This window comes from Anoplopoma fimbria, chromosome 1, assembly GCF_027596085.1.
Source record: "Anoplopoma fimbria isolate UVic2021 breed Golden Eagle Sablefish chromosome 1, Afim_UVic_2022, whole genome shotgun sequence".
Classification (NCBI taxonomy): domain Eukaryota; kingdom Metazoa; phylum Chordata; class Actinopteri; order Perciformes; family Anoplopomatidae; genus Anoplopoma; species Anoplopoma fimbria.
Window position 1 is genome coordinate 9865096 of NC_072449.1, and position 25478 is coordinate 9890573.

At 43.0% G+C, this 25478-nt stretch overlaps 1 protein-coding gene across 1 annotated transcript in view; it reads left to right on the plus strand.

Moving 5' to 3' along the window:
* Window positions 1–25478, plus strand: part of mecom (MDS1 and EVI1 complex locus) — a 132887-nt gene that overhangs the window by 28722 nt on the left and 78687 nt on the right. Inside the window, exon 2 of the mRNA XM_054599869.1 lies at window positions 13870–14213. Coding sequence (XP_054455844.1) covers window positions 13870–14213 — 344 coding nt within the window. The remainder of the gene's footprint in view (window positions 1–13869; window positions 14214–25478) is intronic.

The window sequence follows — 25478 nt, forward strand, 5'->3', positions numbered from 1 at the left end:
CTCCGGTATGTCCAAAAGGGACCTGAGGTTGTTTGTGTATTGTCTAAGGGCGCTGACACTTCCTGAAGAGATATCTCATGCTTGTACAGATTGCGAGGCGGTGTTCCAGTGACTAATGTGCGAAGCAAACACCCAACTTCGAGAAGCAAGACGTATAGTTTAAAGACTGTTTTTGGCTCTCTGTCACAAAACAAAGTCAATTAGGCTCAGACAGGAAAAGAGAAAGTGAGAGAAGAGGAAAGGGAGAGCGATGGGAGTGGGGGCTTTCCCTTCCCCACTCCCTCCCTCCCTCCCTCCGTCCTTTTCTCCCTCCTTTCCCCCCTCCCTTCCTTCTCTCACCACCAGCGGGGTCCAATTCCTCCACTTGAGCGCTCAGGGCCAGCGGCGGGCTGATTAGACCCACACCCCCAGCCGCGCTTCGCCGAGGACTCTGCAGCGGGACGACTTCAAATGCACCTCGCTCCTGCCACCCCAAATAAAACCTGACTGGTCCTAATGGACACGTTTTAATCTCCCTGGGTTATTTGAAGATTTCTCCAACCCGCTGCTGGCCACAGCAGAAACAAATTCCTCTCGCTTTGTTGATTAAACCGCCGCCTCTCCACCGTTGCTTATCGTCCAGCAACGAGCCGCTCTTTTTAATTAAAAGTGAGACACCACAAGTGTGCAATTAACAGCTGGTAATTATAGAGCTCTTCAGAAGTGCAACACTCCACCTTCATTTCAATTATATAATGGACAAGTGGCTATTTGATCTCCAAATTAGTGAACTCTTGTAATATTTGTTTTGTGGCAGATTTTGAGGGTTAATAGTGGCCTATGGTGGCCTCCCTCTTCCATGATTGATGTAAGAGCAGAAAGGGGGGGATATTAAAAACTGGAACAGTCCATCAGGAAATGCAAATCACACCTTCATGTTAATGAGCAGGCAATAGGCCTGGCTGGCCAGCCGTGGCGTTTCATGTGGGAAAAACAAGAGCCCACTCTGCCGCAAACTGATTAGTACATTTGAATTTGAAAGTTTAATTAAGTGTTTCTAATACGGATCGTTTTGGAGAGTGACACATAACATTACATTGTTTGATACTTAATTTTGCTGCCTTTTGATTGCAAAGCAAGCACGGGTACATTTTCAGCACAAATGTGGAAGCATTGAGTGCCTATCCCAAAGGACGCAGAAGCCATGCACTTAATTTAAAAACCTTTAACTGATAACTGATGAAAATGTATTTAATGACCAATGCACTCTTTGAGTGTATAAAGCGGAACACTTGTTCAGTTTTAATTACAATTGATTCCCATCTATGTACATGGCTGTGGCTTTGTTAGTTTAGAGTTTAGAGCATTCTTTCACTCAACGCAGTTCGTCAATATGAAAAAAAGTGGACCTTGATTGATTTTTGGCTACACGAGAGCATGCAGCAGGTTCAAATGAGGCAATTATTAATTGGCTGCAACACTTGTAATGTCTTTGGGGGATGCTTTTCTTTCCTGGCACTTTTTTACCGGATTGTCAATGTATCAAGTAGTTCAAAAGAAGTTTAATCTTTGTGCTGTTGTGATTTGTAATTGCTTTATTTCCCTAGTCAATATAGTTATTTTAAGATGTTTTTCTTGGTGGCGTATAAGAGGCTGCATTGCACTCTGCTGCCTCTTTAAGATTTGATATAAAAATGTTTAAATGAATGCATTGTGTTAAGACTTTCTGCATTTTCATACAGTACATAATTATTCTAAAATTAAATCAGTGTTTCTTTACACCGACCTAATATGGTGTTAGACATAGCAGATTAGCCATAGTAAAAAGATAACAGGCTTTAAAGAATCAAATTTGCTCATTAAATGAGCTGTCAAATATAGAGAGAAGCATATTGTGGGGAAATTTAAGTCCATCATAGCAAAGATTAAACCCCACATGTAGAAATAATGCCATATCAAATGCATTAGTGGAAGAGATCTCCGGATAATCTGTTTTACGTTTTGCTTGACATGTTCATGTTCAGACAATCTGTCATTAATTCCACATTCATGCCACTCCAAATATGTACAAAACAGGAAAAACCAAAGAGAGAGAAAAAAGCATGAAGTCAACAGTCTCAAGTCACTCAAGCACTTTGGAATTTTTCATTGGTGAATATTGGCAGCTCATTGTGAAATAAACACCAACTATTTAAATTCAAACCAGGTCATTATGGATGGTTCTTAAACAAAATGTCAGTCATTAAGGGAGGCCATGTGGCTCTGCTTAGAGCCGCCGTTTGTTTGAATTAGGAAGAAGAAACGGGGGATTTCTGTGATCCTTCTCGTCTGTCTGAACACTCGTTACAGGACCGCATTTCCCATCCACCCCCCTGAGCTCGGAGTAGGACCGGTGATGTGCTTTGGATTGCGTCTCTGTGTGTGTGTTTGTGTGTGATCTCAGTCTAATCTGAGTTGTTGTTACTGTCATGTTCCTCTCCTTCCCTCATTGTCCTTCTGCTTTCCCACCTCAATCTCACTGTCATTTGGCAGCTGTCACTCTCCATTTACGTCCATCCCCTCCCCACCTCCCCACACATGCACACAAATATAACACACTCACATTCTCTTACAGGCATAAAATGCAGGTAAGAATAAAAAAGTGTGTCCTATTCTAAATATGAATGTGAATAGTGCAAAATATAAGAAAAAAAATATTGTAAGGAAGTTTGTATTTTTCTTTTTTTTTTGTATTGCACAATGATCATCTAAAGAGGTTAAAAACATTAAGTGAAATCTTATCATTTGTATTAAAGAAATGAAAGCAAAGAAAATTACATGATTACAAACTTTAAAAATAATAGCAATACCAGTATGTCTTCACATTCAAATGTTACAACGTTGCTCTCCTCAGTCTTGACATTGACCCACACTGTTTATGACCAGACTCCCATTTAGAGCTGTGTAGTGTATTTCACACAGGAGACAACAATCCCCATACAATAGCACAATCTTACTGTATTGCCCGGTCATATCACCTCCTAAATAGAGGGAAATTGACATTCATAACAAATAACATAAACAGCTTTAGTGCTCCGAGGGGGGATTTTGTTGCTCGGGGCGCGGGGCTGAATGTTAGCCGTCCAACAATCATTAAACAAACATCCTCTCCAGGACCTTTCCATGCCCGGGTCTCTTCGACATGTCACACTGTGGTTTGGAAAGTCTCTGCAGCCGCGGACATTATTGTATGTAACAAGTTCTGTAACAAAGTTAAGGTGGAATTGGCCTGCTGCTGTGGTAGTAGTGCTCGAGGCAAGCAGACCCTGAGAGTGGAAAAGAAACCCTCAGACAAAGTCTATTCATATCCAAAAATATTAAATGGAGGATGTCAGGTTAGTAGTAGGTGGTCAACTTGTCACATTAGAAAATACTCCAGCTTTCCTATAGCTCGTTTTTCTCTCTTTACCAAACACAGACCTTGTTTCTGATTGAATTTAGCTTTTTAAAGGAGTATCGGTACCTCCTGCGTTTGAATCTGTGTGAGACTTTTTCAGTCTGTATATGCTCATGCCACCGAATTGTGCAATAAAGGGGGTTTTCTGAATTCATGGGAACCACTGTGCATGTTGAACAATGCCCGTAATGATAACCTCTGACCTGTAGTAGTACCACAACAGCTCTTTTTCAACAGCTTCAAGTGGCAGCCGGAGGTGAGAGAAAAGATTCATTAAATGAATCTGAGCAAAGAAATGGGAGCCGAGGCTTTCTAAACATCTAAAGGTTTTTTCCACAAAAAGAAGCTTGTTAAAGGAGATGGAGGAGCTATGGAGATTTAGTCGCACCCTGATTAAACGCTCAATATATTTAAATTGATAACTGAATGTTTATGTTTTGCTGCTGCATCACAGAATATCTGTGTGTATGTTCCTAGTAGTGCCTGTTGTTCCCTGTGTGTGTGTGTGTGTGTGTGTGTGTGTGTGTGTGTGTGTGTGTGTGTGTGTGTGTGTGTGTGTGTGTGTGTGTGTGTGTGTGTGTGTGTGTGTGTGTGTGTGTGTGTGTGTGTGTGTGTTTAAGGTGTCCAAGTGATGAGTTTGAGTTTGTCAGATGCCTCAGCCCCGACTTGAGGGCCATTTGTCATTGGTGGGATTCATTATACGTGTCCCTAACCCCCCCCTAGCTGGGCAGTGTGATCACCACTGACCCCCTGTGACAACCACAGCACCTTCATTATGTCACCGCAGCCACCCTGTCACTACAGCAACTCTCTAACTGTCTGGGTGACACCCCTGGGTGGGACTCCAATCTCTCATCTGGAGGCCTGCCTGTCTCTGAGCGTGTCACTGTCTGTGTCTGAGTATGTGTGCTTGTGTTTGTGTGTGTGTGTGTGTGTGTGCATGTGTTCAGACATTGTTCTTTTGTTTGTGGTTTTTTTACGTTATTATTTCGTTATACATCAGTATTTAATTTTGAACACTTTGATTGCTTTGTTGGTCAGTTCAGTTTAGTTTCTTATGTCTAACAGATTGTCTGACTGAATTTTCCAAATATATCCAGCCATCTGGTTCCACAAACAGGTCCAACCATAGAGGTACAAACAACACTATTCTATTCCAGCTTTTGCACCATCTCATCCATTATCCCGTAACAATAATTTCAGGCACATAAACTGACCCCTAAATTAATGAAATTATTTCCCAGTAGGTGTTACACAGTAGATATATGTATATATTTTGGTTATCCGTTCCTGTGCCACATTATCATACCCTCCTTCCCAATGGGATCATTTTAGATAACACACTGGACACTGTTATACTATTACCTCTCCCCCTATTTTCTAATCAGCAATTATTCAATTATGTCCCATTACTTGGAGGGTGTTGCCAATGTCGCCGCCCTGGGCGTTTAGCCCCTGCTCTCTGTCAAGGGGAGACCCCAAGGGCCCCGCAGTACGCCTGTGATTAGTGTTGCGTCTGCAGAGAGGTGACAGAATCCCTCTTCAAATATTTTGTCTTCATTTTACGGCTCTGAGATGCAATTACGGAGCAGCAGTTCATTACGGCAGCACGCGGCGCTTCATGTTTTATGCATGCTGCCTCATTTAGGGCCTTTATTAACGAGCCAGGTCTGACCAGGCTGCTTGGGACTACACTGCAGGCTGCGCTACGGCCACCACCGCCTGTGTTTGCGTAGGTGTGTGCTGGCACTATGAGTAAGCACGAGTAAGGGAGTGAGTAAACGAAATGGAGTGAGCAAGATGGAAAATAAGAAGAAGAAAATGTGATTGAGAGAAAACTGAATGAAGCGAAGTCTGTGTGTGGTCAGTGTAGTGGTCACTTCACCGTTGTGCCCTCTTTATTCCAGCAGCTGGCCTCGTAGCGTGGCTCTATAGTGTTGAGACCGGCACAGGCTGGCTTGGCTTTAAGGCAGTAGATTGAAGGGGGTGGGGGCAGCAGGGGTGACTAACTGCACCTCCCTCAGCAGAAGAAACTCCATCTGCATCCAACATTGAGACAGATGAGGCCAATTTGGCTCCTTAAATTTCTGGGCTGTGATGGATGTGGGGTGGCTGTGCACAGTGAGAGGTTTGTAGAGAGGGTGAGAAGGGAACAGGGGAGAGAGAAGGGAGACAGGTGAGAAAGAGGGAGACATCCAGGGTACGAAAGAAAGGGAGAATTAGGGAGGAAAGAAGGGTGAAGGAGACTCACCTCTGAGCATGAGCGGTTTGAATTTATCGCTTAAATTGATTTATTTACTGTATTGGCATTTCTGCTTTGCCTTTTTAAAATACAAAGCTTATGCAGAAAGTTTGGGAATAAAGTGAGAGTTTCTTTGACTTTTAATCCAGTATGATATGTTGCGAGCACATTGGACACACATGAGTTATTTAGACCCTATGAGGTAGATATTGTAACGTGACCAAACCCCCCCGGTCCGGACAAATTAAACTGCAGGGCTAACAACAAACAGCATGATGTATTTCTCTCTGATGCGAGCAGACAGTTGACACCGGCTTTCCAGGTTTCAACTGAGGCAAATCTAAAGCTAATGTGCCGTAGCCATGAATTTGTGTATCCAAAAATTGTCTTGTTTTCTGTTGGTAGTGTGGCCAACAGCATTACGCACTCAATGCCCACCGGGCTTTTCTTTTCTTTAGGGTTCAGTGTTTACAGTATATAGCGCACAATGCAAACATATCTGGGAAAGGTTATTGATTAACTGATATACAGCAGGGTTTATGCATCGGAACTCAATCAGGTGTGCCTGATTATCAATGTCAAACACTTGGCAGAATGAGCTGAGGATTGCTTGCGTGACTTACATAATTAAAAACATAAAATGTTACAAATAGAAATTTCAAGTAGTCCGGTTGTATTTACCTACAATTTTGCCCAGCTTTAACTGACTGATGGCCTCCCCACTGCAGACCAGAGCTCACATTTGCACTGCACATCCGCCCCCCTTTGATAAGAACTAGCATCCTCAGGCCTACATAAATATTTTATCAAGTATAATGGAAATTGTCAAATCAATCTAATTGTGTAATACATTATGAAGACATCAAACTTAAACAAAGCGCATATGCTATCATTTCTTTTAATGACTAGGACAGCCTGTGCCGGGTTGAGCTGGCGGTTTGGTACCCAGGGGGCCTTCCACATGGCTGGGGGGCTGGCAGCAACCACTCTGGATATATACGTCTCTCTCTGCTCTGCCCAGACCTGCCTCGCTCACATTTCATCAAAGGAATCAATTTCTCAAATGTGCACAACTGTGAGCCATAATTATATTAGGGCCCAATGGCAGTTAGCCATGACATGAAAGCGAAAGAGGGAGAGTGACGAGAGGGTGAGAGAGAAAATGCATCTTTGCATGTTTGCATTGACATGTATTGTGTTTGTACTAATATAACTTTGGTATAAACATTTGTTTTTACATTTGGATTAAGTAATAAATGTGGATTTCTGCTTTCCAATTGTCATGTTTATGTTGTTGTTTCACCCTTCAGTGGTACTGGGTGTAGAGTTGTTTTCTTTGTTCGTTGGGGGTAGATTTTTTTCTTTCTAAAAGAATAGAGGGATTGTGGTGGAGGGAAAGGAAGATAGATTAAAAAAAAGAAAAGAATGGCACAGGTGCACAGAACATACAAATCAAAAGCTTAGGATGTGTGGTTTGGCAGGATTGGGGATGCTGAGTTTGGTTTGAATCAGAGGCAAAGACAGAAGAGATGATGGGATTAATTACCTTTATCAACATGTCTTTTTCACACATCACTTCAGAGAAGAAAACGGCCAAATCAATACATTCAAAAGTTTGTCTATTTGCAGATGATTCACAACTATACGTGAGTGACTCCAGCATATGATAAGCAAATGCTCTCATACAGAAATCAATTAAGCACAAAATTACCTACAGAATATGAAGACGCACAAAGGGTTCAGGATTTTTTCTATCACCTAATTTCAAATAGTTATGTTCAAAATGTATGAAGTCACAATATTGTTTCTAATAGTACGCTATTACAGCACCCTGATAAACTAGATTTCCCGCACTTGCAGAATTATTCTATCTCATGATCACCCCCCTGCTTCTTGCCTCTCCTCTTGAACTCCCTCCTCATTCCGTTTCTCCCACTCCTTCCCCTCATCTTCTCTATCCCGGGGTCAGCATGTGATTCCGAGGGCCCTCCCTCTACGCCCCGGCTGATGTATGGCTTGTGGAAACAATGTGAGCGCCGGTTGTTATTCTGTTTGCTTTACGTTTGACAGGCTTGAGTTAGCGTCCGACTGGGATCCTATCTCATTAGCCCAAATGTGTGGCTAAAACAATCATAAAAATCATTTGGCAACTGACATCCCACTTAGGAACACCTGTCAACATACAGCCGGAAGATAAACTCCGCAAATTAGACTCAGGCCTGAGATTGAATCAGGGTGAGGGATAGAGAGGGAGCAAGCGAGCGGCCCATATGCTCCATGTTGTTAGAGAGTTAATGATATGAAGTGGTTGGGTTGATGTTGAGGCTTCCTCGTTGATGATATTGATTGTGGTTTTAGTACGTAACCTCTGTGTGTACGTGAGTGTGTTGCACATACAAGTCTGTGTCGTCAAGACTTCATTCATTTGCATTTCATTAAAATAAATGTGCGTTGTTAATCCTTTTAAATTGATCATCCCAAACAAGCCATTTGTCTTTTGACACAAATGTATCAAGAAAGGAAGAATTGTTTTCTTGAGAATATACTAAATTGTGTGCCACTTGGTAGTCTACAATTGTAATCTTACTCCCCCCCACTCTCACATACTTGTCCTTATTTCCTTTTTTTTTTTTTTTACAAACAAGCCAACACATACACTCACACACACACACACACACACCTCTCTTTTCCCTCTGCCGTATCTTCCCCTCCTCACCCTGTCCAAACATACATCTTTATCAAGCGGCTGTTGTCGGACAACATTAGATAATTAATAGGCCATTTGTCAGGCCTGTGAGAAACATGTTAAAATCCCCGAGCAGCTCACCAGATAAATCCTGCCGCACACACAGACCCCTTTGTTGTGTCAGCCTGCCATCGGAGCTGCAGATTTACCATTAAAGGACCCTCATTATTAATCACAACTAATGCTAATTAATTAGGTGTCCGTGTGTGTGTGAGCACAGAGGGACCAGCTCTAAGTTTCAGTTTTTTTTGTGCGATGTTAATTGGTAACTCGGCCCAGGGCCCTTAATGGAGTGTTTTCCATTTGGAGCAGGGAGCAGTTGACTAACATAGGGGTGAAAAAACATAGACAATGCTCTCATTAATTAAGACTGTGTAAAGCGCTCTGCTCTCGTTACTCTGTGGTTTGTGTGTCTGTGTGTGTGCTTGAACAGTTTGTACAATGAGTGCCTGTTTGTGAGCAAGTTTAGATTTGTGAATATAACTGCATTTATGGCATTTTATTCAGATATACATTGCCTGCAGCATTACCGTTTTTTGTCGTTAATTTTAAGGGTATTTATTGCACTTTTCGAGTGTCCAGTAGAAAGCATGCAAATTCTAGCATCAAAGTTGATTAACTAATGATAAAAGCTACATTTTATCATTTTAAGATAATGATAATTCAGCTACCAAGTGTAAGTGATCCATAACCTTTGCTTTTCTTTAACATTATCTTTTTTAACCATATTTCTTTAATGGATATGTTACAGTTTAAAAAAGACAAAATGGGAAAGGCAGCAGCATAAACAAATGTCCTATTTTATTTGGAAATTTCACTCTTTAATTGTTTTTTATTGAAGAAACAAATCTTGAGAGATAAATTATGGACAATGGGCCAGGACTGTACATAGACAACTACCTACGGCTATGAGTGTTTGTGGTTTGTATCACTCAGTACCACAGTCACCCCAATGGACCGGCGGACCAAAAGACTCCCTAAAAGCGGCGCTAAGGCCTCCATTAAGCACAAAGACAGAGTTAATTAGGAAGCTTATTGCCTCTCCCGAGGGCATGAGGCTCCAAACACTCTCCTATACACCCTGCTGAGGGAATCTAGGCACAAACTGATGCATTGTAATTAGCTGTGCTTAGCAAATCAACAGCAGCCATTTTACTGTTTGGCAGAAGCTGTAAGAGCGTTGAAATTAACCAACTAAAGATAATTCTTTTTTATATATTTTCTTTTGAATTCAGTCCCAATGACTTGTCTCTCTGATGTCTACGCCTACATCTCCCTCAGGTTATTCAAATTTTTCAGGCAAATTAATCAATATGCAATAACAGTAATCGTGCCATAGCCCCCTAAACCCCTCCCACGAATTTTGAATTCCTCCGAACAATTTCTAAATTGGTTTAGCAGCAGTGCAGTAACCATGATAAAAAGAAGTATACCTCAACTATGGTTCTGGCTATTATCTCTACACCAGGAAAAGCATGAATATGTGTTGTGCCGGTAGAGAAACAGCACAAACACACATGCTTTTCCTGGTGTAGAGATAGAAATGGAAAGGAGAGGTATGATGAAGAGTTCGGTTTCAGAATTTGGATGTGATGACTAATGGAGGGGATCATGTGTGATTATGTTTGACCTGCAAAACGAGGGTAACCCCCCCCCCCGGTCCCATTTGTCTGTTATCACGGGCAACAAATGATGTCTACAGATAAGCATGAGGGCCAGTCCTCGTAAGGTGAGGAGTTCATCTCAATATTTCATGATCTAAGACCCCATCAGTCAACTGTTAGAGCTCTATCTGGCTAGATGAAGTGGTCTGTGAATTGGGCCCAGGTTAAGTAGATGAATAATGTTCCCACTTTACACATTACAGCGTTATCGCCTGTCTAGCTTTGTGCATTATAAGCAGAGATGCAGTGGAGGAACTGGGGCAGAAAACTTAAATTAGGTTTAACAAACCTGTTGTTGGCAAAATATTATCTGTTCATTAGTTTACCATGAATATATATATTTTTTTACATTTTCTAGTATACTTAATCCAGATTATGTGAGTATACATACATAAATCACCATACAGATTGTTTAAAAATAAAATAAAAGGAATATATTTTTTTCAATTACTCTATGATGGAATGTGAAAGATTTGAAAATATAATCACGCTTTCAGAAAAACATCACTTCAAATACGCAAGATTGAGTGATAGAGTTTACCTGATAATTACCTGATAAAAGGGTAAATGTAGCAAAAGACACACAATTGTTAGAAAGACAGAGATGAAGTAAGTGCAGGAAAGACAGCTGTGCAGAAAAAAATTTGAGAGAGGGGGGGGGGTTAACTATGTCCACAGGTAGGTTATTTCTCTCTGTAAACATATGTATCCATTTGTCCCGTGGGTGCGTCCCCTTGGCGTCCCATCGGCAGTGGCTGGGTCACACCTCCATTAAGGGCTTTGTCACAGTGATTAATAGCTCCTTCTATCATCTTTAATTCACTCCCTGATGATGGCGGCCCTGCTCGCTGCTCGGGGTAATCGTGTGATGTATGAGTCCGCCCAACACCTCGTGGCAGAGGTGAAAATCATTCCACCCATGCAGATAGCAGGCCCGAGAACAAATGTTTTCCCTCCTTAATAAAAATTAATGAATTTGGCGTCAAGCGCGAGCGTTTCAAATACACGGGATACATGCGTGTGTATGTGAGCATATCTGTGTTTATGCATACGTGCCGTGATGAATTTTCTGAAATCCATGAGTGATTTTGATGAGGAGATAATACTGTTTTCCTCATTATTTTGCACTAAATCTTTTGTGTTGTCTTTCAGATACATCAAAATCAAAGTTTAGCTTTTTTTTATTTTTTTATTTTTTGACATGCTTTCTTGTACTATCATGCCATCTCTGTTGATAATGCAGTTAAAGTCATGGTGCTGCTCCCAGCTGGAGTTCCCCTACGCTACCCAGAATTCCTTTAGCCCTCCCCTCTTTGATGAAGGGCGTCAGCTTGCAATGATGAAGTAATGTCCATTACTGAACAAACAAACAGGATTATTTACTTTAAGTAGACTGAGAGAACCTGAAATGCACACACACACACACACACACACACACACACACACACACACACACACACACACACACACACACACACACACATACATATCAGTCCAATCATCTGTGCTCTGTATCCCTACTGTCCCAAACGTATAAGTAGAGCTACGGTCTTTGACTTATCAATCATCTGCACGTAAAACCACAATTTTTAAAACTATGAACATAGCATATTTGCTTTCGGCTAACGTTTACCTTACAGAAACGTATATGTTTATGAGCTGAAATGCTCTCCTGGAGTCCATTGGACCGGGGGAATTTCTGGTCTAAATCAAATATAAACTTTGAGACCAGTGTGAGGGGGGGGAAATGTCAAAGGAGAAACAGCAATGGGGGGATACAGTTACCTTTAAAAGCTCTTGCCCCTCTACCATATGGCAACCTTCACATCCAGGACTATAACCGCGTTACTCTGTGCTGAAAATCATTACCCTGATTCCGACAGCCACATTGGGTTTCATGCCCCGGCCCGGCTCAGCAACTGCTTTTAAAAGACATTCCCCTCAAACTGGCTGGGCCCACACAGTGTGTGTGTCAAACACAATAGGTGCATAGACACTGAGATCAGGTATTGCTGCAGGGAAGGACTATGAAAACTACTTAAGTTGTAGATCTGGTTCGACAAATACACAAACATAGTGCATAACACAGAAAACGCAGCTAAATATCTGTAATAGACAGCTGATTCAGCACAATGTGTTCATGCATAGTATTTTTTTTGTTCCCCACAGCAAACCCGCAGAGGAAAACGGCTCCTGTACTACTGCTCTAGTTGACAGTTTTGCCTTCCTTTTCACCAGACATTGTGCTTTGACCTTGCATATATTTTAATGATATTTATATGCAACACACTTGGCTTATCTTATTCACCATGTAAAATGATAAAGGTTGTATAAGTTTAAAGATGAGAGCGCATGAAAAAAACGTCCAGTGACTTTGTCCAGGTCTTGAGTTAATCTCTCAGGTTAGTTTATGACCACCTGTGGCCAATCACTGTGACCCGTTCAGTCAATCAGAAGCACGGTTACTTCATGGCCAGTGAACAAGAAGTGTGTGTGTGTGTGTGTGTGTGTGTGTGTGTGTGTATGTGTGTGTGTGTGTGTGTGTGTGTGTGTGTGTGTGTGTGTGTGTGTGTATCTGTGTGTATCTGTGTGTGTGTATCTGTGCGGATCAAAGGTTCCGTGGCTGACAGCGCAGCGGTACAGTGTCACACAGGCAGCCCTTTAGGAATGTTCCTCAGCCCAGGGATGGGTCTTGGAGCCTCATTAGCAGAGCCCCCTCTCGCCGCGGCCTGTCAGCCCACGTTAGGCGCTGCCCATCTCAGACGCACGCTGGGGGAGCAGCAGCTTCCTGTGAATCATTTCCAGCTTTGAGTGTCTTTCTGTCTCCTCGTGTGACACCTGGCTGTCAGTCCGTCATGCTCGATGGCTTCATCATACGCTCTTGATTTGTCTGTCCTTCTGTTTGCTTGTTCGGTGGCCGTCTGCTTGTGAACTTGTCTTTTCTCCTTGTCTGACTTCCTTTGCATGGAAATGTATCCTTCTTTCTGATTATTGCGCTATCTGTCCTCCATATGGAGAACAATGTTACTTTGCTCCACCTGCGCACTGTGTCAACACTGTGAGTGATTCAATCCCTCTTCCACCATTAAGCTCCACCAGCCACGTGTGCCACTCTGAAGAAGCCCAGTGTGGGTTCAAGAGTCGTACTTCTATGTCCTGTTTCACTCTATTTCCAATTAACCCCAGTATGTTTCCCTCTGTTTTCACTGTACAGTGGAGAAAGAGTTCAGGAAAAGGAAATATAAACCAGTCAGAGCAGTACAATGCTTAGCAGACCTCGCAGAGCCACCTTGGCATCAGCTCAAACAAATGGCAAACATACCATGTTGTTGCTGCAGGTTGTTTTGTTTTAGCTCCAAATGCTTGTTTTTGACAAATCCAATATTTTTTTATTTATTTTTTATTTAAATGTGTCCGTTGGGTTTTTCTTAGGCCAGGGACAAACCTAATGATTGGAAACTAGAAACAAGACAAAAATTGACTTCAGAAACAAGTGTGCTCCCATAATGCTCTCCTGCTTATTATTACTGAGCTCGATAGAATTGGAATCAAGGCTTTGTCACATGACAGCCCCCACATGTTGTTATCATGGTATCTGTTGGACCACCTTTCTTCTGCTAACTGATCAAGTTAATATATGTTCACTTTGTATGTTTAACTAAATTGTCAGTGCTGTCTGGAACTTATTTAATAGCATTGGAAAGATAACCTGTTGCCATGGTTAATTTGTGATAATCCATCAATCACAAAGATATCCCTGAGCGTCGCCCTCACGTAGAGACTCTTTGTGTGTCTTTAACAGGTGATGGTGACGATGAGTTTGCCCTCTACCCAGCCGACATCTTGGACGATGTATGTGGCTCTGATGGTGATCCCGCACCTTCTTCGGCCCTGGCAGAGTACCCAGCATCCCCTCTGCTCTCTGACGATGAGGCTTCACCCCAGCACCCCTTGTCATTCCATCACCCGAGCATCTTTTTACCCGAAGAAGAGTTGGCCATTCCCCTGGACTTTGAACTGCGAGAGTCGGCAGTTACAGGCGGCCCGGGCATCTGGAGCCGCAGGAGGGTAAACGTCGGAGAGCGCTTTGGACCATATGAAGGAGAGCACACGCCTTGTCTCCGAGATCCCACTCAAGGCTGGGAGGTAGGAACATGTTAAATGAAGAATAGTTTGTGTGCATATTCTCAACGTGATCCAAAATGATTGCTTTTTCAGAGTCGGTGAGAGAGATGATTGACAGAAGGAATGTTGCAATAAGTGTACTGCAACCATTATAACATAAAGAAAACAGGCACTTTTTTTTCTTTTAGACTGGCCACCATATTTTTCAATGGTTTTTGGTTGGATTACATAGTAGCAAGGATCAAGAAATGTGCTCTACTTATAACAGCAGCTTAAGCTTTGGTGCAAGTATAAACATGAAAACTGCAGTTACAAGGATTTTCTGCAACAGTAATGGCACACTTCCTGACAAGGGGGTTTTCCTTGGCCAATATACACTGTAACATTCACATCAGGACTCTTTCTTTATATATATATATATATATATATATATATATATATATATATATATATATATATATATATATATATATCCTCCCATGTCGTCATGCTCACATTTAGCCCACTGACCACAAGGCTGTTGTTACTGTTTGTTGCCTGGTGATGTAATATGAGCTCAGAGCCATTGAAAGAAAGAGAGTTGAGGTTGTGCTCTTAACTCAATTAAAATGAAAAGCCATAAATCCCCTTCTCATCCTGGTTAGGGACCCAGTGCGGCCATTGGCAAATCACATATTGGTCAGCCGGCACAAAAAATCGAAGGCAGGGTCACAGGACAAGGTCAAAGGTTAGATGTGGTCTCCGTCAGTGTCCTGCTAGTTTGGTTTTATAGAGTAGGAGAAAGGGGCTGGCAGAGTATCAGCCTCATTAAGTCTCCAGAAATAGATCCGCTCTAATTTGGATGTGAGGATTTAGTCCTTCATACTCAGGCCTTTGTCCCTTTGTAGGATAGAACCAAGCTCATTAAGAACTGCTGACCATGCAGTTCATAAAGTGAAAAGTCACAAGTTTGAATGAAAAAGATGATTCAATGCAGCAGTCCTTCTCTAACCAGAGGCCCCCAAACCCTGAAGTCCATTTCAGTGCTGTACTTTAAAGCTGCCTGAGAACATGTTGGTAAAGTATCAACATTCGGCTCATATAAATAGTTTTGGATTTGGACCGGTGCTCGTTTGGTTTGCATCATAGAGCATTACTCCAGCCCTTCAGCTCTGACTCAGTGGTTTTGGCGCCCCGAACCAAATCAAAATAAATATCTTTCTCTTTTTTTTCACTCTGGACTACATTTCTCTAAGAAACAACGTCTCCCTCATTATCAACTGCCGGGTTAGACGCGATATATAAATCTTAAAATGTCTTTTAAATTGTAGAGAAGAAAAACTGTTCATTTTTTGCCTGTTTTCATAACACAGAATCTTAATAAAAAGTCTCTGTCCCTCTCTAAGAGATTTACAGCTGGTTGAACAAGCTCTCTGGGTTATTCTTTTTCCCAGGGAAGGAAATAAAGGAAAAAGAGGTTTCATGAATTTTAATCCGGTGGTAATTTATGTGGATCTTGAATAATAATATGTATTTAAAACGCTGAGGAGCTGGTGTGTGTGTATATGTGTGTGTGTGTGTGTGTGTGTGTGTGTGTGTGTGTGTGTGTGTGTGTGTGTGTGTGTGTGTGTGTGTGTGTGTTGTGTGTGTGTGTGTGTGTGTGTGTGTGTGTGTGTGTGTGAGGGCAGGCGGGGGGGGGGGGTTTGAGGGGAAAGATGGGATCCTGGCAGGGCAGCACTGTATCACAATGTTTAATTACCACCCTGACAGCGAGCCATAACTCTTTCCATTAAGTAAATAAGTTGTAAAGAATTTATGATGAAATGCCACATTATTCAGAATGGATATTCAGTGATGACATCCCTCTGCATTAAATATGGTAAATGCCATTAAGCCCTCCTGACCCTCCCCCCTCCTTTTCTCTCATGCCCACCCGTTCACCATCCCTCAACCGTTGCTCACCCCCGCCCCTCCCCCCGTCCCGCCTGCAAACCGTCAATATGCCAATAAGCCTGCGGAGGGTCTGTAAAAATAAAATTGATCTGGTAAATGTGAGTTAAGATAGATATGTTTGCTTTCATCATCAATTCCGTGCGGCGCAGCGAGGTGATGTCACCGACCGGGGAACGCTAAAGTGGCGCTCCCATCTGGAGCGTTTGATGGAGGGCCCTGAGCGGCCCAGGCCAGTGGTGACAGACTGGGGGAAGTTTGTCACCAGGGAGGCCACCGTTCCTCAGAGCCATCACCATAAATTCGGGGGCTTTATTCATAAAGGGGACGAGTGAGTTATGGCGTCCATGATGCTTTATGAATACAGGAATGGTGACTTATGGGAAAGATAGCTACGGTAAATAAGAGTTAGAGGGGCAGCAGTGAGGGGTCTGTTGGGCTGAGATGCTCACCCACACTGCTGTATGCAGAACCAGAGTGCTGACTGTGCCAGTAGTCATAATGCTCACTGTGTGAGTGTGCATGCAGTTATGTGTGTGTGTTTGGAAGCTGAGACAAATCTATTACGGAGTGCTTTAAGTACGTTTATGATTTTTATAAGTGTGAATTATCTTTGTGTTTTAATTAAATTGTTTCTCCAGACTTCATCTGTCAATATAAACTATTCCTATTAACATTCCAACCACTCTGTTGACTAAAGATTTACTTTCAGTTAGAAAAAAATGTTGAATGTAAACCGAAAAGACTGGATTTATCAATTCAAATGACAAATTAGTTATTGCATTGATAAGGAATTAATTTAATCTCATTTGTATTTACAACAGAACAATAAACACCTTATATAAGAACAATGGGAGTTTTAAAATAAATCCAAATGCCTTTAAATATCTTAAAAGGAGGTTAAGTGACCTTTCAACAAGGGTGAATACACCCAAGTCTCATTGGGACCTACCAGAACAAAGCTGATGACCGGTTCTATTTCCAAAGTTTAGCTCAGGGGCTGGGCTTAAGATCATCTAACAGTGGCAAAAATAATAGGGAGGGTTAAGTACTGGATATGTTTTCACAGAATTTATTTAATTCTTTTTTGCTAAGTAATAGAAATACAAATAATAAAACATGAACTGTAAAATATTTTATTCCAACTTTCATGTTTGGGATAAGGTGGTCGGCTCATGCTCACAGTATTTGCATGCATTTCTCCATGGCTTCCTTGAAAGTACTCTTTAACGCCTGGATGCCCACCAGTCCATATTCTGCTGTCTCTCTCTCTCTCTCTCTCTGAGTCGTTAGGCACATTGAAATTCAAACTCCATTTGTGTCTGTCTTCTTCTCAGCAGCGGCAACAATAAGACAGAGAGTTAGAGTCCGGGAGAGAGTTATCCAGCACTCAATGAGCCTTTGGGCTCACCCAAACTCACAGCCCCACGGGATTATGGGCCCTGGGTTTAGAAAACTGGGTGCCTCCTGCTGTAGGAGCGATGGGCGGAGCAGGTTAGGGGCGCAAGAATGGGTGGGATGGTGAGTGGGGCGGGACGGGGCTGCTTTAGGGCCTTTGTGCACCTCTTGAGTGAGAGGCGGAGGTGCAGGTGGAGGCGATAGTGTTGGTGGTGATGGTGGGGGGGAGGTGGTGAAGGAGATTAGAGGTGATGTTGAATGGGAGTAGAGGATTAGATGGCTGGGCAGGGCCTTTCCTGGCTCTGCCTGTCTCCTGAACCTCCCAGTCTTGAGAGGATGGGAGGATGGAAGGAGGAGAAGCAGCTGCCTGGCCAGGAGGAGACCCATCATTAAAGCTGTTGTCAGCTGAAAATCTTGCATTTCAAATTATCTATTCGGAAAAACAAATATATAATATTTCAATTTGAGTTCTAAAAGACATTTTGTGTTTATAGAGCCTGTGGTTATGGTGCCAGCAGTTGATTTGTCACATTTAAATAAGAGCTGAAATTACAAGAAAGAAGTTTTCAGGCAACTGTAGTTCATCTGTTGTTACTTTTTTTTATTTTATATATGTGCAGACAGTGTGAACTGGTCGATCCTAGAATCAGGGTTTTGTGTGTTGCGTGTGTGCGCGCACACGCTCTCGTGTGTGCATGTGTGCAAGACAGAGTGTGAGAGCGTGGACGGAGGGCGTTTCGAGAGGGCGTGTTTTTTTGTGCACGGATAAGCTGCTGTCCTGAATGAATGCAGATGTCTCTGGCTGGCTGTCCGCCTGTCCCCTGTGCACTGACGGCCTGTCACCTCTCTCTGTCACTGGGAGAAAGAGCCACTCTTGGTCCTCCTAAAAAGCCCCCCTAATCCCTGAGCCCCTTCCACATCCCATCCACTGTCAGCGGAGATGGCCCTGCCCACAGCAGCGCTTAGAAAGGCAGGCGCTAGGGATGAACCCCTCTGTCACTCACACACCTCTCAATGGACACACATCTTCACATTTTCACACACACACACGTACAAACACATATAGTTTTCTTTTTTAGAAATACTAAGTGAAAAAGTCCTGCTTCTGCAAAGGCAATGCATTGTGCTGCATGAACACAACGGCCGCTCTGACATCATTGCGGGACCTGTTCTCTCTCATGAGAAGAGCACTTTCTAGCTGCTGAGACACTGTAATTATGAAGGAGCCGCTCACAGCACACACTCAAGTCTCGTTGACACTGAATTGTAATGGGAACAATAAAGATCATTAAACTCTGTTGTGTGGGACCGGATAGTGTAAGGAAGGAAATGTGTATCAATGTGGAGGGAATGTTCTGGACAAGAGACCGTTGAGTTGTGCTGCAGAGGAAACGCACGGCCTTTAATTATACCTTCTTTTAATTGTAAATACAGCTTCACTTAGCTGAGCTGTGTAAGACTAGTAGTTTGGACCCATAGTTGGATAGACCTGAAGGTTAGTAACTGCTAGGGGTAGAGGCTAAAAGTAAATATGGTCATGGGCACAAAAGTTTAGCTGGATTTGAGCTTAGACCAAGACCACGTATCCATTCTGTTGTTGCGCTGGAGAGGTATTGTAGAAAGTGAAAATTTTAGCTTTGGATGTAAAAACTATTGTTGGCATTGAAAGTAATCTGGGGTTTTACAACGTTATAATATATCAACATTTTTGTCTACATAAAACGTGTCACTATCAAATCTATTCTATCAAATCGTTGATTTACTTTGATCAACGAAGTCATCCATAATGTCTTAAAATACCGCATGTCGCAACAACTAGTCACAAGTTTTTTTCGAAGACTGAATTGATTGACAATTGATTAGTTGGATTGGCCCAAGCCCTGTTGAGTAAATATCATGTGCACACCCCTGGCCTCTAACTTCCTTCACATGGTGCAGAGTGTGCAGCCCCATAGTCCGTTCAGCCGCATGCGTCTGTGTCTGCTTTTGTTTCTCCTGGTGTCTGTGAGGGAGATGAGCTCCCCATTCAATGGAACTGGAACTTGATTGTCCTTGAAAAGAGTGATGTCCATTCAAAAATCCCCAAAAACAAAACAAGCTGGGGGTCCGTCTCCCTGCCTCCCAGTTGATTGGTAATCCCTTTTCTTTGGGTTAATCTGTTGTTTGTTGGTGCAGGTTGAAGATTCCCCTATATGAGTGCAGGGTCAGTCAAACCATCCACTTTGTCCCGAAGGTGGGTTTTCTCTCACAGTGAAACAGGACAACAAAAAAGAAAACTTTACAAATTTCTAATTTCACCCTCATTCCCCGCTTCTCCTCCCCACTCCCTCCTCCTCCCTCATTCTCTGTCTGAGTTCCCAGCAGGGAGGGGAAGCTAGGTTAACTAACTGAACAAAGTCAGAGTGAATTGCAGAAGGACAAAGGCGGGCGGGAGTGGGGGCTATGCCAGTTGGAAGGTGTAGCCAGCAGCACAATACCAGGTGAAGGAGGCTCTCGTCAGGGGTCTATCCAAGTAGGTCAAAGGTCACGGACCTTATTAGATCTGAAGTGAATGGAAGGACTTGTTTGATTGAAGGAGGGAGGTCTGGAAAAGGAGAGATGAGGAAAGAGGAGTTCACCTGTTTGAAAAGCTCAGGGGGGGGACATGTTTCTCCCTCCATTATTTCTGACCTGACGGGATGTAGAAAAAAAAAATCGGACTAGCTGATAGCTCCCAGTGGGAGTCAAAACACAAACAAAACACACTCTAAACTGAAAAAAAACCGAGGCTAATCTGATCGGAAACACATGCAGGGCAAACTCAATAACACAATGACAAACGTCTAGACGGCCGCAGATATAATAGAATTTATATGCAGGTGCATTGACTCATCGGCGGAATATAAATGCCACCGCCTTGTAACACACATTTATATCATCTGTCCTCGGCTGTTATAGCACTCTGAGAAAGATGTACACGGCAAGACTTGCTGGAACAAGGAAGCTTTAAAGTCGCTGTCGAATCCATTATTTTCAAAGCATTTCTGTGTTATTAGATGACTATCTTGGAAGTAAAATAATAAATGAGAGATGGGAGTTGGCATGTTGCAAAGCTTACCAGCTTGCATTAATTTCAGATTTGAATGTTGCCTACCAAGGAGCCTCTGAGCTATTTTTTAAGGTTAGAGTGTTGTGAGTGAACCTTTTGAGTCAAAATGTTAAACAACTTCCTATTAATTTACCACTCAATAGGCAGTAAATGTGGTGGAAGCACTGAGGTAACCTTAGGAAAGGACTATAGGGAATGTGCTACTGACTCCACATAGGATAAGAGCACTTTTTATTAAACGCACCTCGTCAACTGTCTACAGAGCTCCCCTGGGCAAAAAGTGCTGTTATTCATTCACACACACACACACACACACACACACACACACACACACACACACACACACACACACATATCAACACTGCATTTTTAGAATGTGTATGCGTGCACACAAATACACAACTACAAGTTAACCCCAAAGGTTTACACACACACACACACACACACACACACACACACACACACACACACACACACACACACACACACACACACACACACACACACATAATGTGCCCCCTGCACTCTGCACAGATAGGAGTGAAAATGAAGGGACCCCTAAACAGCATACAGGAAACAGAGGTGATGAATTCCGTGTGCGGGGCCACAGAGAGAGGCTCATAGATACCTTATCTAGGGGGATTGATAGGGGAAGGGCCTTCCCCTTAAAACACACTACTGATTGTTTCCAAATGTCTTCCCAACGGGGGGAGTCAGAGAGAGGGAGAAACGGCGACTCGGGGGCAGAGCTTGCAGGCTTTTTATTGGTTCAGTCCGGGGAAACGTATAGAGGGAACAGCAACTCTTTTCTTGCCCCGAGTTGCTGCTAGTGCTTAACTACCAGTCAGATCGCATTACCCAGGCAGTAAATCTAAGTACCGGTTAACGCAAATAATCAAGAGCTAATACTGCTCCACAAAACCACTTTCTCTGTGTCTGTGGTCAGCGCTGCCGTCTGTCCTCTTAGCCTCTGCCAGACTCTCCGCTCACTCTCTCACGGCTATTATAACCTACACAAAGTCACAATCTCTATACACTTATGTATCCATGTACCCCGTGTGGACTGTGCTGCTCTGTGTGTTCAGTCACATGTTCAAATCTCTCCTCTGTCTCTGTGCTGCAGTTCAAAGGGTAATGGGGACGGTGCGGTCTGGTTTGAGAGCTTATTACCGGGTTAAGCGCTAAAAAAACGCAGGCCGGGCCACATTCAGCACAGTAACACCGTACCCCTCCTACAATTACTCCATATTGCCGCTCCAATTAGAGTGGAGCAGTTCCAAAACCAGAACTGAGAGCTGCCAGGTTGAGAGAGAGAGAGAGAGAGAGAGAAAAGCAGAGGCCCCGGGTGGCAGTAATGAGGTCTTAACCCCGACTTTGCTCTATTATGTCATAATGCTTTAATTCGAGCCATATGATAGGCTGCTGTGCACTCTTATGTTATTGGAAAGTCAATATTTGTGAGCTGGCCCTGTCTGGTCCTCTCAGATGTGGCCTGGGAGTAAAGCCGAAGATTGCTGAGGAGTGAATGATTGACAGGAGGGAAGACCACATCAGGTTGCTCGGTAATGGTTTTGCATGATGGCGTCCTGCTTCCTGACGCACATTATTATATTCTAAGATAAATAATATGTTACGTCTTCACCAGCTGATGGATACTTTAGTCTATGAAGCACTATGTCACATATATAGTTGTAGTCAATGGAAAGGTGATACACCTAGCACCCTTTTAGTACTACCAGTATTGGCAGTATTATTAGTTATAGCAGCAGTGTTAGTTCAATTTCCTGGTGACAGTTTCTCATGTAAAGTCACATACAGGCCATTGAATTGATCCTACACAGCATCTGCGATGTAAACTATGGATTTAGATGGTATGATTCATGTTGGATTTGACCTCAACAAGATTTGTCTAATTTACCATGGTGGAAAGTAACAAAGTACATGTACTAAAGTACTTAACAGAGTGAAAATATGATAAACTGTTTTGAATAATCAGCTCAACTTCAACCAGCTATAACCTTAAAATCCTGCTTTTACCTTAATTGTAATAAATTAATATCATTTTTGAGAATATAATGCTCTGAAAGGGGATAGTAGCCATAATATGTACTTTTTGTTTCAATTCTTGAAGTGTGTTTTGCTGGTAGTTCAATTTTGAATGCTGAATTTTTACCTGTAATCGTCGTATTTTCCCATTGTGGTATTATTTCCTCTTTGCGGTTTACACAACACTTTGCTCCTGCCCACACACCTGAGACCCGCCACTCTCGTTGGGATGACTGCAATCAAAATCAGTTTTTTTGGCCGACTGTTGTAGCGAGCGCTAATTAACTAACAGGGTGTGTGTTAATAGTTTGTACAGTGTTTGAAGGTCACGTTTTAAATGAGTGTGGCTCTTGTATTTAATGGGGTTAATTACCATGTTAATAACCACCGATCACATCCTGGTCAATAATTGTTTTGTAATTGCTTTCAGGTTGCATAACAATGATACAGTCCATCAATTTCTGTCATTGCGTAATTACAATAGGGGATGGTTAATTATGTTCAGAGTAAACATGCATTCCTTTTGAATAATGACAACAAAGGTGCAAATAGTATGTTTTGCAAAAAGTGATTAAATTAATGTACCTGCTTGTACAGCTTTATAACTAGTTCAGAATACATTTTTTTTCAAATTTTTGGAAAAACTATTGAGCAATGTTACAGCAAAAGTACAAAACATAACAACTACTCTTCTGCAAGTGCTCTCTCTCTCTCGCTCTCTCTCTCTCTCTCTCTCTCTCGCTCTCGCTCTCTCGCTCTCTCTCTCACGATGCTGCACTATAGGCTACATATGCTGCAAATCAGACTCCATTTGTGTTCTGCAGAGTTCCATTTCTTGTTTACACTCACAGTGACTCCAGGAATGTTATTCTTAACTCCATTACAGCAGCTTTTGCAGAGTATCTTTTTCATACCAAGCATTGTTCATTGTTTGAAGATGTAAATTGAGCAATAAAAAGGGAATGTTTCTGGGATATATTGGATTAGACATATAGCATACTGTACGCTCATGTGTTTTGCATTATAGATTTCTAAACTTTAGCGTAGGGGCATGGGATTGGGCTCTACACATGGCAGTCACCCTAAAAACCCACAGATAAATGCAGCTCACTCATGCAAAGATGGTGGGGAATAGATAGTGTTTCTCCTCCCGAAAGAGAGAGAGGGTGGAGGGGTGACTGGGATGAAAAGGGGACTTAAAACATGCTTATGCATAGCGACTGAGGGGGGGGGTCTGTGAGAAGATAGGATAGGCCAAACTAGACAACCAGACAGGGTGAAAACAAGAGTGATGGATGAGGCAGACGAGAAACAAAGACGGATAAAGGGGAGAGAAGAGTACAAGAGAGAGAGACTAAATCAGTCATAGTGAATGAATGAGAGGCAGAATGAGCTGAGAAGGTTGGAGAGAGAACTCGATGTCCTGTCTCTAATACGTGCCGAGGGAGACAGATTTCCCCGATGGACTGTTCCCAAGTGTCCCTCTGCAGTCTGTAATAGGATTTTCCAGGCTACAGCAGGTAGTTTGTGAGGGAACTTTGTTTGGTCGGTGCTCACAGATAAGGGTTAATGCAGCCCAAAGGTTCCTCCGCTACACGGGGCGCTCTGGGAGTCCGCCGCTCCCTCCTCGCCGAGCCTGAGCTGTCAGCACCGATCCGTCACAAAGGATTTCTTCCTGCAAAACTCAGTGGCCATTTCTGACATCTCCAACAAACTAATTGTTGTCTCCAGTCCTGGCAAGCCCTGTGAAGTCCTAACGAGTTAGCGTCTTCTGAACAGATGAGGAAAAAATGGCAAAATGAATGTCTCAGCCGAATTATGCTTTTCATGAGGAGAGGAGAGGAGAGGAGAGGAGAGAGGAGACAGGATGCCAAGACAGACCAGACCAGGCCAGAGTCTCTGAGAGCAGGGTTCGTGTCATCTGTATTCTCTCCTCCAATTGTTCTCCTCCTCCAAGCTGTTTTTATGGCTGCTTCCCTTCCATCCAAGCCACTTTATGACATGCATTGTAATGTCTTTAGAGTTCTGGGCAGCGTCTGATTGGGCCATGCAGGGCTTCTCTCTGGCCCTGAGTGACAGTGGGACCAGGTCCAACCACCACCCAGGACACAGAGCCATAAATCATCCTGCTGGCACCGGTCTCCACTTCCTGAACAGCTACCAGTTCCTGCAGGGGACAAAAAGGCCTTTGTGGGCTTTAGGCTGCTAGAGCTTCTCCTCTCTTTGAGGATTCTGAGGTTTTATGAGCAATGCTGAGAAAACGATTGCGGAGGAAAAGAGAGAGTTTACACACACACTCTTTCTGTCTCTCTTTTTAAATAAGTTTAATTGGGCTTAAATGTCTGAACTACGGCTAAAAGCCACTGAATGTGAACACCTGTTGAACAGCAGGTCCTGATTAGATCAGCCATGTTTTTTTAATGTATGTCACCGTAGAAACTTCCCATTGATGTTTCTTCACCAAGATAAAGTCATCAGTCTTCACTTTCTGCAGGAGCCCGGTTTGGCCGTTTCATCACTGTGTAGTGATGTGTGAAGAATCAGACTGCCAGAGCTGCGGTGGTCCTCGCCAAAGGTGGCCTCCCTCCATCACTCCATCCCTCCCTCCTTCCTTTACATTCCTCATTTTCACCAGTCTCCGTCCTCCCCGTGTGTTTGGATGGCTCCACCTCACTGTCAGACCGTGAGGGACGGCTGTTTTCCTTGCAGGCCAGATCAAGACAGGAGATTGGCCCCAGGGGGCCCGAGGATGTGAAGCTTCTGACACGTCCCGTAAATCTAGGGTGTCCCATCTCCAGTGCTCGATCTGCGTGCAGCGATGAGAA